Genomic DNA, 14847 nt, shown 5'->3' on the forward strand with positions numbered 1-14847 from the left:
GAATTTTTGGCAAATCTTCAGAACTCTAAGAATTGGGAGTTTTCCTGAAATTTTCGCAGGTTTCAGATGGATGGAGATTGAAGACGACGACCCAGCAAACTTTGGGATTCTCTTCTCTTCGTAAAAGGACGATGCTGGTTTGGAATTGTGTTTGCGAGTTAGGGGGGGATGCACGAGTTGCGAGGAAGAATGGATTGAATGGCTTAAATGGTTTTGTGTAAGTTACTTGGGTTTCGCGAGTAGTGTTTGCGAGGTCGAGTAATTATAGTTTAAAATAATAATTTGTTGAACACGATATGGGAGGAATGTGTTGACCGAACGATGCTACGTGAAAAGTTCAGAAAGTCGGTCCGGGGGAATTAATAGAAGGGGGTTGTTCGATTGTATGGACTAATTAGGGGATATGAATGGACGCGTGCGTGGAACGAAATGCGCCGCTTTAGAACGTGACGTATTTGAATTTTAAACGCAACAATTTTAATTGCGACGCTCTGAAGCGCAATTAGGATAATGGTTTTAATTTTTTACGGAGCGGAGATTTTTTTGCGCTCCCGCGACGAAACGTTAAGTATTTTTAATGAAAAGAGTCCGGTGACAATAGAATTTTAATCGTCATTGAATGCGCAGGCTGTTCGTTAATTTTCAAATAATCCTCGCGCAGACATTGTTATTAACACGATAAAATATAACGATTTTATCTCGCTCAGTTACAGAATTGTGAAATATTTCTCCCGATGGAGGTCACAACATTTCCAAACACTAAACAGAACTGAGGTTTCCTACCCTTACATAAAATATTACCGAAATAAGAAGCTTTCGATTGGAAAGGCGAACAAAAGTTTAGCAAAGTAATTTTCATCTTGAAATTTAGATGTCCCTCAAGGAATGAATACAAACTAGAAAATCTAAAGTTATATGTTTCAAAGTTCCTTCGAAAATATTAAATTTCCCGCATTTAGAGTTCAAAAGAAGACGAACTTAATCGACCAAGCAGAGGAAAACAAATCACCCACAGCGTTGGTGGCGGATGTGATCTTTCTCCCAAGGCGGCAAAATGGAAAGCGGCGCCGACGTCGCACCGAAACACGAGGAAATTAATAAATTGCTCAAACTTAAGTCGACCCCTTAAGTGCTGGAATAAAGAACCTCCATAAATTCCATTCCACGCGCCCCAGCGCCTTCGCTCGGATGGTTCGCCCCGTCCCCCACGAAGGAATGTTTTCTCCTCGTCGCGGAGCCACGAGCTCTCTACCCCCTTGCTCGTCCGAGTCTAAACGATTTCAAAAAAACGCCCAAGACATTGCGAGGTCCGATAGGACGAAGCGCTGACGGATCGAGGCAGCTTGGACAAAACAGCCAACGCGAAATAGGGTAATCACTTTACACGAGCAGCGCTTTAAATCCTTCCTCCTTCTAGGACAGATTCACAATTAAATTCTCTCAGCCTGGCACGACCATAAAAACGGACAGGAAGGAAAGAAAGCGACAAATCGCGTTACTCTCCTTCCGCGCGATAACGTTTCACGAACGAGCGTCGAGACTCGCCCGAAACATGGTCCAAAAATGTTAATGGCAAAATCGATACCAGGCTAGACATCTCGCGAGGCAATTAAACCGCGAAGACCACGATAATAGTGGATTTATTACGAGCCATTGGCGACCAACAGATTCTTCCTCGTTAGTGGTCTCCTTCCCCTATCTCGATGGGGTGGCAATTTTTTCGGTGCCCAATTGTTTCCAATCGTTCGCGATGGATCGAGCCTCGTTGGCGTAAGGTCGCGGACGCCCTGCCAGGCACAATGGCTGGCGTGATTCGCGCCTTATCGAGCTTCCTTAATTGCATTTTTATCGGGATAAAAAATGAATCGTGAATCGGACAGGACATGTGCGCGAGAGAACGGCCGCGCGTTTACTATCAAAACGTCAGCGACCGCCGATTCTCCCCCGGTTCGGCTGCTGTTGGTGTTGGCGGGCAGAGAATGGAGGGATGTTGGTGGCGGGTGGCGAAGGGGCGCCGGAATGAATAGCAACGTGAAACAAAAGCATCGGGTTACAAATGGCGTGTATTCGCGACGGCATTGTTTTAAATGGCTGTCAGACGCCCGGAATTTATCCCGTTTTGCTGCGTGACAAGCGCTATTAAATTTATTTATTCATCCACGCTGGCGTGGCCCGCGTTCGAGAAATCCTGGCAATGCCTCTGGCCCGTGTTCTACAGGTGAGAGAGGACCGGCTGAACAACTATTAGCGATTCATGTAAATGGCCCGGCAATATACGCGATCGTTACGAGTACACTGCGAATTTGTTTTGCGATGCACACGGCTTGCTCTTCCTCAAAATTTCCACGGGACATGATTAGAGGAGCAATCTCTAGTTGGCCTGGCTTCTGACGTTTGCCTACTGTTCCTGATTTTATGTTTTATGTTAATTATGATTTTTCGAGTCAATCTCCTTTTCTTAAAAATAAATTTCATCTCACAGAATTTGTTGATATATCAATCATTGATTCGATATTCCAAGGGTGTTAAGTAACTAGCTCCAGAAATAGAAGAAAACTTTAAAGAAAGATATGTGTATTAAAATACCGAGAAACATTAACAGAGAGTAAAGTAAAACGAAAAAACGTCGTGAAGTCTAAGTGGAAGTATCCACGAGGATCTATTTACGATTCGTGTCTGTTCAAAGGAGATTACTACTACTGCAGTCACTTTATTCACTCCTTCCGAGGAACAGTAGCCTCGAAGAAGCTTCAGTACACAATCGCGGTAATTATAAACTTGACGCGAGCTGAATGGAGCGATCCAGCGATAAGTAAACGCAATACATTACAACAGAGGAAGTCGAAGTTCGTCGACGGGCCGACCGCCCCCCGATAAAACGGGCCAATCTTCGTGCCTCGAATCAACCAATCTCGATGACGTAATTGTCTTTCAGCAGAGCTTAGGAAAGCGAGGGAGTAAAACCTTCCCTGAAGGCTTCCGTGGCGGGGCTCTTCTTCATCGATAAACGATCGCTCGGTAGGAGAAGTTCTGCAGCGTGGAATAAAACGAGCTCGTCGAGACGATAGTTTTGGGAGAGGGGCAGAGACGAGAAAAAAAGGGTGGCCTAGGCCGACCAATCCCAAGACGCGTTAATTCTTAATTTCTTAATTTCCAGTCGACCGCTACGTGTCGTGTCAAAGAGGTCTCGAGCCCGCAAGTATACACAGACCCTTCATCTTCTTTCCCTACCCGCCGCCTCGGTTGTCAAACGAAAAGAAGTCGAAAGTTGAAAGCCAGTGCAATTAGGCGCCCCCTACCCTACCCTCTTCGGGGATCCATTCATTTTCCAAGCAGCGTTGACGAATAACCCTTATCTGAGTTTTAAATCGCGCGCCTTTCGACACAGGAGAGCTGACCAGAGGCTGAGGCAAAGGTTACGATTCGTTGGAGTCAAATTTTTATCGTAGAGCAGAATATGATGATTATGTGTGGCTAGATATTCAGATGAAATCGTTGTTTGTCGGTATAAAAATTCATAAAGGCGGCCTTGGTAGAACAGCACCCTTGTCAATTTTTCTGGGAGTCCTTGGTTCTGTTGTGCAGATCAGCTTCGTACGTTTGAAACGCTTGCCACGCAGTTCTGAACGACTGATCAGCTTCAACGCGATTAGCATTATCGATTGGAAGAATTATACTGACAAAAGAATTCTGAGGGAAGAGGTAATGCTTGACTATTCGTTGAGAAAGTTTCTATACCAAACGGAATTATTCTGTTTTGGTAGCGAGCCATGCAACGTGAAATACATCAAAGACGTCCTAACTGCACGAGGGAAGTTGAACGTAAGGCGGTAGTAATTCGTGAAAAACACTTGTTTTGCTCTCGATCCGACGATATGGAGTTATAGAACGAGTCCTTGATAGGATTTATGTCCTCGATTGTATTCGTGCTTGCAATCGACCTTGGCTCCACTCAACGGTTACTTTCGCACGAAGCAACTGCACAAGTAAATATAATACTGGGAATATCGTCGACTTTCTTGGGCAACTTGTAGTTTCGCTATATCATTGATAGGGATTCGTTTTCCTTCACCACTTCCTCTGTCGACTACATTTTACTATGTCGTTCCTCTGATCGGTCCGAAACCAGGTTAAAGCATTAAGATTTTATAGCGAAGTGACTACTGTTTTAATAGGGATAGATTCAATTCTTAAATTTTCAAATTTTCAAATATTCAAATATTCAAATATTTAAATTTTCAAATTTTTAAATATTTAAATTTTCAAATTTTCAAATTTTAAAATTTTTAAATTTTCAAATGTTCGAATTTTCAAATATTCAAATTTTCAAACATACCTCTATTCTTGAGAAGCTGGTCTGTATGAAGAAATAAGGACCATGACTTCCCACAAATCATTCTTATTATCCCTCTCCTATACCCCCAAACATAAAAAACGCTATACACAAGAAAAGAAATTGATCAATCCTACACAGGAGCTTTCGTCGAAAGTACGATCGAAGTTAAGATCGAATTAAGATCAGCGCGCACGTGTCAGGGTCTCTGAGGTCCAGAAAAGAGATCCGCGAGGGCATAACTCAATCAAGGAGCAACCGAATCACAACTGGATTCGTTGAGGAGCACAAGAGCAGCTCCAACAGACCGAAGTATCGCGAAGGAGCTGAATATAACGAATTTACTAGTAATATCGTTATATCTGTCGGTCGATTCGTGGTCGTCGCTATTTCATTGACAAGAATCTTGTTCTTACCTTTTCTTCGTGAGCGGCACGAAATTCGTGGCGAAGGTTCACGGGGAATCGGAGTCATCTGAAGCGGTCAGCAAACTATATAAGGTTACTGTGGATTCTGCTGTGTATTTATGGTCCAAACACGGGATATTTGAACAACTGCATCCAACAGATGCACCGAGAGACGTGCACTGTAGCGCATGTATTCCTAATCGAACTCTAGAACACGTACACACGCGTGAATCGTGGCCTGTTTGCAACCCCTACGGTCTCCAGGTAAATCTGCCAACTCTGTACGAGTGCACGAGTACAGGATCTCGATGTGTGATGGATCCTATCGACTCGTGCGAGTCAGCTGCACGAGGAGGAAGGCGAAGTCGAGACTAGCGCTGGATGGAACGGGGAACTCAGCATTCAGAACCGGACGAGACTTTCAGCAGCATACGAAAAAGGGTGAAAAGAAGAGGGGAGCTGGGGATTGGGTCGAGTCAAGAGGTTAGGCCGGAGATAGAGCCTCGCTCTGATATCCCAAATCCATTTCTGGCTCGTGCCATGAACCGCGGGCGACTGTCGGTGTTCCCCTACCTTTCTCCATCCTGACTCACGATCGTACCTCTCTCGCGGTTGCCTCTTTCTTGCGCACAACCTCGATGAATTTCTAACAGCATGTCGGTTGAAAAGTCAGCCTGCAGACTCGTTAGGTTTTGTATGAGGTTTCCACAGAACCTCTGCTTTTGATTGTATCGTGCTTTGCGACAGGAAATGATAGATTTGACTTCGAAGGATTTTACTATGTTCAGGAAGACAAAGATTCATAAAGCAGAAAATTGCAAATTCTCGATATACCACTACCATCTATTTTTCTCATTGATGCATCAACTAAGAATTAAAGACACAGACAGTAGCATAATCAAAAATTCCCAGAAGTTTCGAATAAAAACCTCGTCTAGTTTTGGAAGTCAATCGTCCAGCACTGTGCACTCACTCCGAGAGCCAAAGCACCAGAAAATGGTAAACCATAGTCGCTATCGCCAATTACCAAACCGTTCATTCTATTTATTTCATCGCCAGAACGAGAAACGATTTCGCGCAACTGCCACTACGTCATAAATCACGCTCAAGCACCATTATCTGTCTCATACACCGAGTCGATGAATCGCGACGGCTATTATCGAGGCGATAGAAGCCGGCGAAGTTCGCACAATAACGCGTAATGGTCCGCGCAGACTCGACGGAGCTCGATAAAGGCTAATTAGGAGAAATCCTCGTTTTAGGTAGCCCACCTCTACCTATTCCTAATCACTTAACTGGCTGGACGGGAAGGGCGTCTCGAGTATTTCTCTCAGTACAATGGTCTTTAACGCTGGCGCGCGTGATACGTGGCCCAAATTTGTGTCGGCAACCGCAACCTCGGGTCCAGATCCTAATTACTGTTCTCGAGGTATACCACGTGGACAATTCTACCTTACAACGCTCTCCTATCATATTGTACTATTTTACTGATAAATTTATAATAATTTTTATTTTATGTGAAACGATACAGAGAAATTTAATTCCTTTTTTAAGTATAGAAGTTATGCCTTTTTGTTGGTAAATCCTCTTAATGCTAGAGGTTTTAATAGACGATGGATGAACCCTAAAGGTTATGAACCTTGTACTTCCTTTTTTTTGAAATACGAGAAGAATATATTTTTCAGTATTGTTACTGATACGAAGCCAATGGAGTAATCAAAAGTCATACCCAGGATAGCTTTCGCTGAAAATTTTCGGATAAAAATTGGAAACTCTATTTTGATCAATATTCCCCTATCAATAAATTCACAATAATACTGCAGCTTCAATAATTGACACCGAAACCCCTGCAAAGAGTAACTAATACCCCACAGAAAGTTAAATGCTAGATGCCTCTAAAAATAACGCTTCTCAATATTTAGTCAAACACATCTACGTTTTACATTTCAATATCAAAAGCGAAAATTATAACCCCGTAGCAACACAGACAATCGCAAAAGCGAAAAACGATCTGGTTCATCCACCAGCAGAAATTCTATTGAAATATAATAGTAATATCAACATTGAACGCGCGAACGGCGTGGAAGACATCCCAATCGTTAGAGCAATAAAACCGAGGCGCGAAGTGCGCCTATTAAAATCGCTAAAACAATAAACGGCGTGAATTGGCAGCGGGGTAGTTGGCGTGTCCTCGCTACGATTGGCCCCGTCAAATTTTCGCGTTCCAGCGGCGCGGTCGGCGGATTAGGCGACCGTGCACGCAGGAAGTTAGCAAAATGCTGAATGGTATCGACGATATGTCGCGCACACGCCCAAAATAATGATTGGACGATCTCGTGACAATGATCGCCATCACGTGTCGACCCGTGACGAGAGAGAGGCACCGACCGTGGCCAATGATTTTGCCTACAATGACGAAGCATTCTAACGCGAGTCGACACAGCAGAGTGTCAGTGATATACGATCGGACCGTCGAATGTTTATCACCGCGAATTCCGGCGACGCAGGGAGTTAGGTCGTCGAAGCGTGCGCGCGCGCATCGTTACTCTTAATCTCGTTAATCAGCGATTTCATGGGGTTGTACTCACCGGGCCGAACTGTTCGAAATAGTTTTTGACGTCCTCCAGCGTCGTCGGTGCCGATAACCCACCGACGAATATCTTCTTTGTCCTTGTCACCATCTGTGGAAAAAAAAAAAGAATTGATGACTTCGTGATAGGAAGAGAAGTTTGATAGATGGAAGAGATAGAAGCTACGTTATGATGTCTGGTAACTATGGAGTCAAATTACTTTCTCGTTCTTAATTAAAAAAGAAAGTTTCGAATATCCAGCGATAAAGTGCCCAAATGTAAAATTGGAATTTGTGGCATATGCAAACAATATTTGCAAACTGTTATCGATCGGCCCTATATATCTTCACGTCATACGTATGTAGCTGCACAGTGCACGGTCGAAACGAACGTATTCATATTCGGCATGAAAAATGGAACGCGCAGGAAGTAGAGGCGATATTTATTTCCTTTGCGAGAATGTGTCGAAACTCGTTATCATATTTTCAATAAATTCCGTTAACCGAGCGTTGGAACAAATTGTATTAAAAACAGTTTGCGGCGGAACACACCGAAGAATCATAAATATCCCGCTTACGAGGATTACGTGCGATACGACCCGTAGGAACAATTTTTGACTCGCGAAAGAATATCTTTGGAAGGCGTGGCACGCTTTGATCATCGACAATGCGTCCCGCGACAATTGGAACTAGCGCAATGCTAAGCGGGGGAAAAAAGTAGGTGAAATTTCCTTTTGTGAAAAGAAACTTCACGTGTACTTAACGATTAAACTTTTCCCTGCTTCATTGTAAATTCTGCCCCTCGTTACGGTTTCAGTTGCAATCGTAATAGGTTTAAACTTTGAAACACTATAAAAGGATTCCGCTGCACGCTTCAAAGCGTGTTTACTTTATAGATTTGCAGATGCAAAAATACGCTCGGAATAATGCTCTTTTCAAAGTGTGTTTAGAGAAGAGAAGAACGCTGTGCAGAGGAAACGGGAGAGACGGCTGAAAAATGGCACGGTCGTGCTTAAGAAATTGATAAGGAGCTGATAAAATATGAATAACCCGCGTCGAGCACACGGCACCGTTTCTATGGAAGGATCCTTTCTTGGACGACATTTTTCATACTTGTTGGAATCGGTAATGTCATTCCGATCATCGCCGTCATACAAAATCGCCTTACATTTAAAGAATGCAGGAGCGGTTGCTACCCTCTGCGATATCCAATAAACTAAGTAAAATGGGCGAAGAAACCACTTTAATATTTTATTCTGAGCAATTTGGCGCTCTTTACAAATGGAATTAAGTACCTGAAATAAATACTTCCATAATTTTAGTAACATTTAATCATGAATGCCTTATACAAAAAGAGATTCCAAGTTTTATGAAATCTTTGGATTTCCAGGAATAAAAAGGTACCATAATTATAGTCTCACTTGTCGACAAAGTTCTCCTTCTCTTCACCATGCACCTGGAGGTACGTGACGGATCACGACACATCGAGGAAAATGGTACCGATATAAGAATAAAGAAGAACTCAGCACGCAGATTGCATATTGAAAAGTTTTCCACGACTAAGGGAGGAAAAGTGTATCGAGCGTAAAGCTACATTCGTAAAGGGATTTATGGGACTATGCGCGAAGAAAATTCGATATTCCGTATCTTCCCTATTCCCTGTGCCTCTCGAAACGCTGATTGACGGATTTCGCCGAAGCCAAAGCGAAACGAGCACTCCCCGATCTTTCTTTATATTTTCATGACAAAATACCAGATCTTCTTTTAACAAGATCCCAGAGAAGAAAACATCGAGCGACAATACCATCGGCAAGCGACAATAAAAACGTTCCTTCGAAACCTTCACCGAGCGAACCTAATCACCGTAAAGTGTCTCAGCACGAGAAGATCGAGCTGAGGGGGAGGAAAAAAAGTGGAAAGAGAGGGCAGCATTCAGAGGGAACATCTTAATAACACGATCGCGATGTAATAAAGCTCGGCGCGTATAAAATTTTGCAGGGACGCCGCTCGCGGTAGCTGACTGCGCAACGAAGGAAACGAAAGGAGGGACGAACAAGGGGTAGCAAGCGGGTTGGGGCCAGCTGAATACGTCGGAAGCGGCAGAAGAGGTAAACTCTGGTAATTTCAGTGATGGCTGGGCTTAGACCTCTCTATATCCGGTGAGTAACGCAAACCCCTAGGCGCAAGTCCTTCCACCTCGTGGTCCTGAACTCAACCCGCGCTATATCCCCGTCTCTCTTTGCCTCTTTCTAATCCCAGCCCTTCTGCTCGCGCTCATCCCCGTGTCGCTCTCAATCTCATGGGAGGCGGGCGGATACTCGCGAGCGCCGGTTCCCCGAGCGCTGGGGCCGGCTGGCTAATCAGCGAAGTGTATAAAGTGCGGAAGAAAGGGAGGGAAGGGATGAAAATAAAACTGTTCGGCTCGCGAAAATTAAATAAATGACGTGGGCTCGATTACGTCGGCGAATACCTGGCCCCGACGAAAGAACTCGGCGAGTGACAGGCAGCCGAGGGACAGGAAGGAGCGCCAGCGGAGGGGTTGCAGGGCGTGGCGAGCGTGGCTGGATGGATGTGGATAAATAACGAGAAGGGAACAAGGGGCCGAGAGGGTGCACGAGGCAAAGGGGAACCACTTATTCGAATGAAGTTGCAGCAGCTCCGCTGGCCCGGTTCGGCCGGAAGTGGCGAAAGAGGGAATTGAAGTTTCCTGATATCTCTAGCCGTCGGTGGCGTTGCTGGACGGAGCCCTCTCGGCCTAAGAGTTCTCCCAGAGCTGCTGAAATTTTATTACGCTCCGCTACGCCCGGTCTCATCTCGTAATGAGTGCATTGTCGTGCAAACGAGACACTTCAGCCGACGCGCACCTCTCCTGCGACGCGGAGACACCGGGCCTCTGGTTCTTTCGGACGCGCGCGAATTCTTTTGTCCCGCATTGGCTCGGCCCCGGAACACGGGGCCGCCAGCTTGTAATTACTTCGTCCAAGTTTCGCGAGAATTTAGGGAGCTGTTCGGCCTCGGCGAGGTCGCGGGGATATCCCTGTTGAATCGCTGCCGCGCTGGAGAGATACGAGAGCGGAGGAGTCGCTTGGTTGTCCGACGAAGAATAGGGTGGAAAAATATAAGTCACGACGACGGAGGGGAGCGGGCTCGGGTCGTTAGCGGAGATAAGAGCGGATAGCCGTGGAATGGTAATGGAAACTCGGCGAGTTCCACTTATTATACCGTAGCATTATGTAAATACCGGAAGGCTATTACAATTTTACAACTTACTACGAGTGGCTTTATAGTTTCATCGCTCCGGGGCCCGAGCCTCGTCTCTCGTTCTTCGTTGTTCGGTTTCCTCGCGTCCCCGGATCGCCGAGAGTACGCCTTTCTATCTTGCTCTCCCTCTCACCCACGCTCTTGCAAAAATGAAATTGTCGTCGCGGAAGAAGCCGTATATATTTCGCCCAGGCTTTAGGAAATCCGTTGCTTCCATTCCTCCTCGAAAGGAGATCCCGTCTGCGGTAATTCTCGATTACGCGTCTCGTTTATGGATTCGTGAATACACGTCTGTATGCTGTGGAGTAATTGGAGAGTCCATGTGACGGTATTTTGAGGGAGGTTAGTGGAACGTTTACATTTTAATTTATGCTGGAGTGAAAGGTCGCGTACATGATTTACGGGGAGGGTAAAGTAGATTGCAGTTTGCAGAGAGTCAGATTAATTGAGAGATAATTGAAAACTGACAATTAAGAAATGCTGCTTGAATTCTACGGCTGCAACGTTTGTTCTGCGATGGTAGAATTCAGTGTATCGCAGAGAGAACTAGGTAATTCCATTTCTGCGATTAATCTATCCCTTTGTCAACTGGACTCCTGTAACTTATGACCATATTCTATCATCAGTCTTCGAAACCTTGTGCAGATAAATCGAGGGAAACTCCATCGCCACAAATCATAGCCATCCAAAGTGCAGGCGAGACGATCCATCAGACAACTTCGAGATCCGAAAAATTCGAGGGAATGGATATCGTCTTAAGGATAGTTATACGCTTTTGGCAATGTAAACTGCGTTTTCTCTGTCTCTGCGCAGAGGAGAGCGAAGTGTAAAGGCTGAGCAAGGGATGAAGGCGCGGAACAAGGTAAATGGATAAAATAAATATTGAAATAAACGTTGGCGAGTAAGCGTGCTAGTTTCAGCTGGCCCAACCGTTAAATCTGCCTCGCGAGCGTGGATATTGTCGCGTGGAGTGGCAAGGAGAACGTTTTGCTCGTTCGCAATTATTGTGAAAGTTTAATCGACCGCTCTACGCCGCGCTGATGAGACCGTAAATGCACAAGCCCGTGTACGTGCCCAGTATACATCACGGAAACTTTCCGAATCGCGTTGTTCGAAAAATGTTTCACAATTTTTACTCGTTCCTCTATCGCAGAAATGGCAATAGAAAGCCAGAGAGGTCGTTTAAATGATCCTACGCTTCAATAAAACGATACGCAAAATTGAAACCGCGAATTTTGGCTGATCATTCATGCTCTAATCGTTCTCGATAGATCTACCGTGAATCTAGTCCAAAGGAAAATTTTTTCTTGAGGTTTTCAGTATTCAAGTCAAAATTCTAACCACTATTCTTATGTTCAGTCACGCGAGAATATATGGAAGAAAATCGATAATAATTAAATAATTAAATTATGGGGAACAGTAGAATGAACGTGAGAGATTCTCAAAGTAAGAATTACGGTCATTCTTAACGCTGACAGTAAATCAGGCAACTATGGGCAGGTGCAGAAAGAATCGTGTGGCTAAGGTTCAAATACCTGTATATTCTTCAAATAAATATCGTTTGTTGTAATAAGGAATCAAGCTTGTCTCCAAATCTCATAAAACATAATCTTATAAAAGAATAAGAAATACTATCAAGCTCGCTGTCCTCGTTCCTCTATTGAAGAGATCAGTTAAAAGCTTCCTCGTACCTCCATAAATCCTTCCACTCACAGATACAACTCAGACATGCCCTATAAAATTTCTCAAAATCTCAATGCAGTTGAAGAAAGAACGAATACGTGAATCAGCGCTATCTGTGTACACAAGATACACACGGATGTCAATCGATGAATCATTGGAGAGACAAAAATTTGCCACATCCCTATAACAAATGATGTGACAGTAAAGGCACATCCCCCTAAGATTCATACATCGAAGATGGTTCAATGAGTAGGAGCAAGTCTTTGGAAAAGAGAAGGATTGGCCAGATCGATGTTTTCCTCTAAAAGCTACAGTGGAAAAGTAGAGCAAGGGAGCAGAAAAGGGCTAGGGCGAGTCGCTTATCATCCAAGAGGGTTACGAGTACGAGCTTCAGCTCGGATACAGACGGATCGTTCGTCCCTTTTCCTTGCTTCCGTGGCCCATTTTTTCTCTATCGCGATGTATCCGAATGTCATCCACTCTCGTCAGGCTTGACCCTTCGACCTCGATTCACGACAAAACAGAAACGTCCTTTACAACGCGAATTCGACTTTCTTAACGCTACTTCATTCCCTTCTAACTGCCCTTGAACATCGTCGAGGTATTTCTTTAGAATACTGTCCATTGAGAACGGCAGTTACTTAGCGATACTAATTAAAACCTTGCCTCAAAGGGAATCGAGTGAATAAAGGTGCAAAAGTATCCAGGCAGGTTACTACGGTTTAAGGCTTTTTTTAATTATCGTAACTGGGACGTGGAAATGGATGGGCAATTTACGGAACAAGCTTGTTAACTATGACGACTAAAATTGGCCACGCTACGGTAAGAAATTTGTCATCCTAGAAATAGAATTAATTCCTTTAATCCGTCTTTAAAAAGGAACACAGACCATAAAAATAAGTAATGTCTATAAAACTAATAAGATTGGAGGTAAGACTATTTTAAGATTCCACTTCGCTTCTATTTTAAACGCCGAGGATTTTAATGATTTCTCACTGCCCACATAATTTATTTGCTGCTTTAGTTGTTCGAATTAGTTGAGAGGGTAATCTCGACCTTTTAGCAGGCGTACCAATTGCCAGCGCGCAGGATTAAAACGAGGGACAATTGAGCTTCCTTGCATCTATCTTGCCGGATGCAGCTGCAGCTGAAAGCCGCCGCTTGGCGCTAATTTCTTGCGTGTCCAACGTTTCAGAATTTAAGTTACCGGCCATAAATACCGAAAAGAGGTTGCAGACCGGAGAAGGGAGGTTATCAGTGAGAACGGACGGTAAGGCGCTCAACATTCGTCAGTGGCGCGGGGCATTGCTATCGCACTGTCCAGTTCTGACCCTACCGTATCCTGACCCGGCTTTACATGGCCACGTTTATAGCACCATCCTACAAATTCGCTGCTGTACGTGCTCTCGTGAAGATTACACGTGCCGCATGCATGCTTTATATCGGCTGTTCTCCGAGCTCGAACCTTTTTGCAATACTTTAAGAACGATCAAACAGCGAGGAAGTTCGAACTACTTTCATGGATGATGAATGGTTAAGAAGTAAGATAAGAATATGAAGTCTGGAGTTATTTAAGTCATGGTAATGTACTGTATCTATAATTAAAGATAATAAATTTTGAATGTAAGGAACTAGTTTTACGGGGTATAAATTTTAAGTTATTTGTAGGTACGTTGACTTGTCAGTTTTATTAACCTGACCGATTTTTCCTGACTGTGCGAACAGCTGTACTAAAACTTTAATTAAATCGGCCCCACAGTATGGCTTAACTTTATTTTCCACTGCTCTCATTTGAATACTAAACGATTAAATTGTCTAGTAATTAGCATCGTATTCCGTTTGAAACTGTGGAAGAAGTAATTAACAAATTACAGACGCCATCCGAATGCGTTATTGAATACTCGTTTCCAAAATTGTCTGACTACTTTAAAATAGCTTCAAATTCTTTGATACTCCGGGAAAATTAATTTTTCTGCTTATTTTTAGAAATAGTTTCATATTAGAGACAAATGGAGAAAAATGAAATTTCTTGATGCAGGGAAATACATTTTTATAAACAAACACCTGATTCAGCGAGTCCTATTATTTCGAATTAAATGTTCAGAGATCTCTTTTTCTCGTTAGTGATGGTCATCTTCGAGATCGAAACAATGAAGGCTTGCCCAGCTGAATGGAGAATCCCATCCCTGACAACGTACCCCCTTTTGAATTGTAATCATCGTACATCTGCTCGCGCGGCGGAGCCTGAATAGTCGAAAAGAAAAGGAACTGCGCGTAACGAAGAAGTTGTCTGAATAGTAGTAGTTCAAGGTTAGCTAGATCGAGTCTGGTATTCTCACGGATCAAATTTGTACAATTCCCGAACTAGCTGACATTCTTTCAAGCGCGTATTGAACGTTACACCAGCTGCTTTGCATAATTTAGAATAAATTCAGAGCATCGGACCGGAAGAGGAATGGTCGAAAATTTTGGTCGAATATTTTACGCGGTAGCAGTTCGAGGTCTTCGTTCCCGAGGGAGAAATTCAGTGCAATTTCTGAAATTGTAAAAATTCCTTCAAGTACTGGAGACTTACATGATCATTTCAGGAAATT

At 43.8% G+C, this 14847-nt stretch overlaps 1 protein-coding gene across 12 annotated transcripts in view; it reads right to left on the reverse strand.

The window, feature by feature from the left end:
* Rbp6 (RNA-binding protein 6) overlaps positions 1-14847 on the reverse strand; it is a 585462-nt gene that overhangs the window by 176188 nt on the left and 394427 nt on the right. For all 12 annotated transcript variants that reach the window (XM_076381097.1, XM_076381090.1, XM_076381093.1 and 9 more), the window contains exon 6: positions 7329-7421. In XM_076381097.1, coding sequence (XP_076237212.1) covers positions 7329-7421 — 93 coding nt within the window. The remainder of the gene's footprint in view (positions 1-7328; positions 7422-14847) is intronic.

Source organism: Calliopsis andreniformis, chromosome 6, assembly GCF_051401765.1.
Source record: "Calliopsis andreniformis isolate RMS-2024a chromosome 6, iyCalAndr_principal, whole genome shotgun sequence".
NCBI classification, from domain to species: domain Eukaryota; kingdom Metazoa; phylum Arthropoda; class Insecta; order Hymenoptera; family Andrenidae; genus Calliopsis; species Calliopsis andreniformis.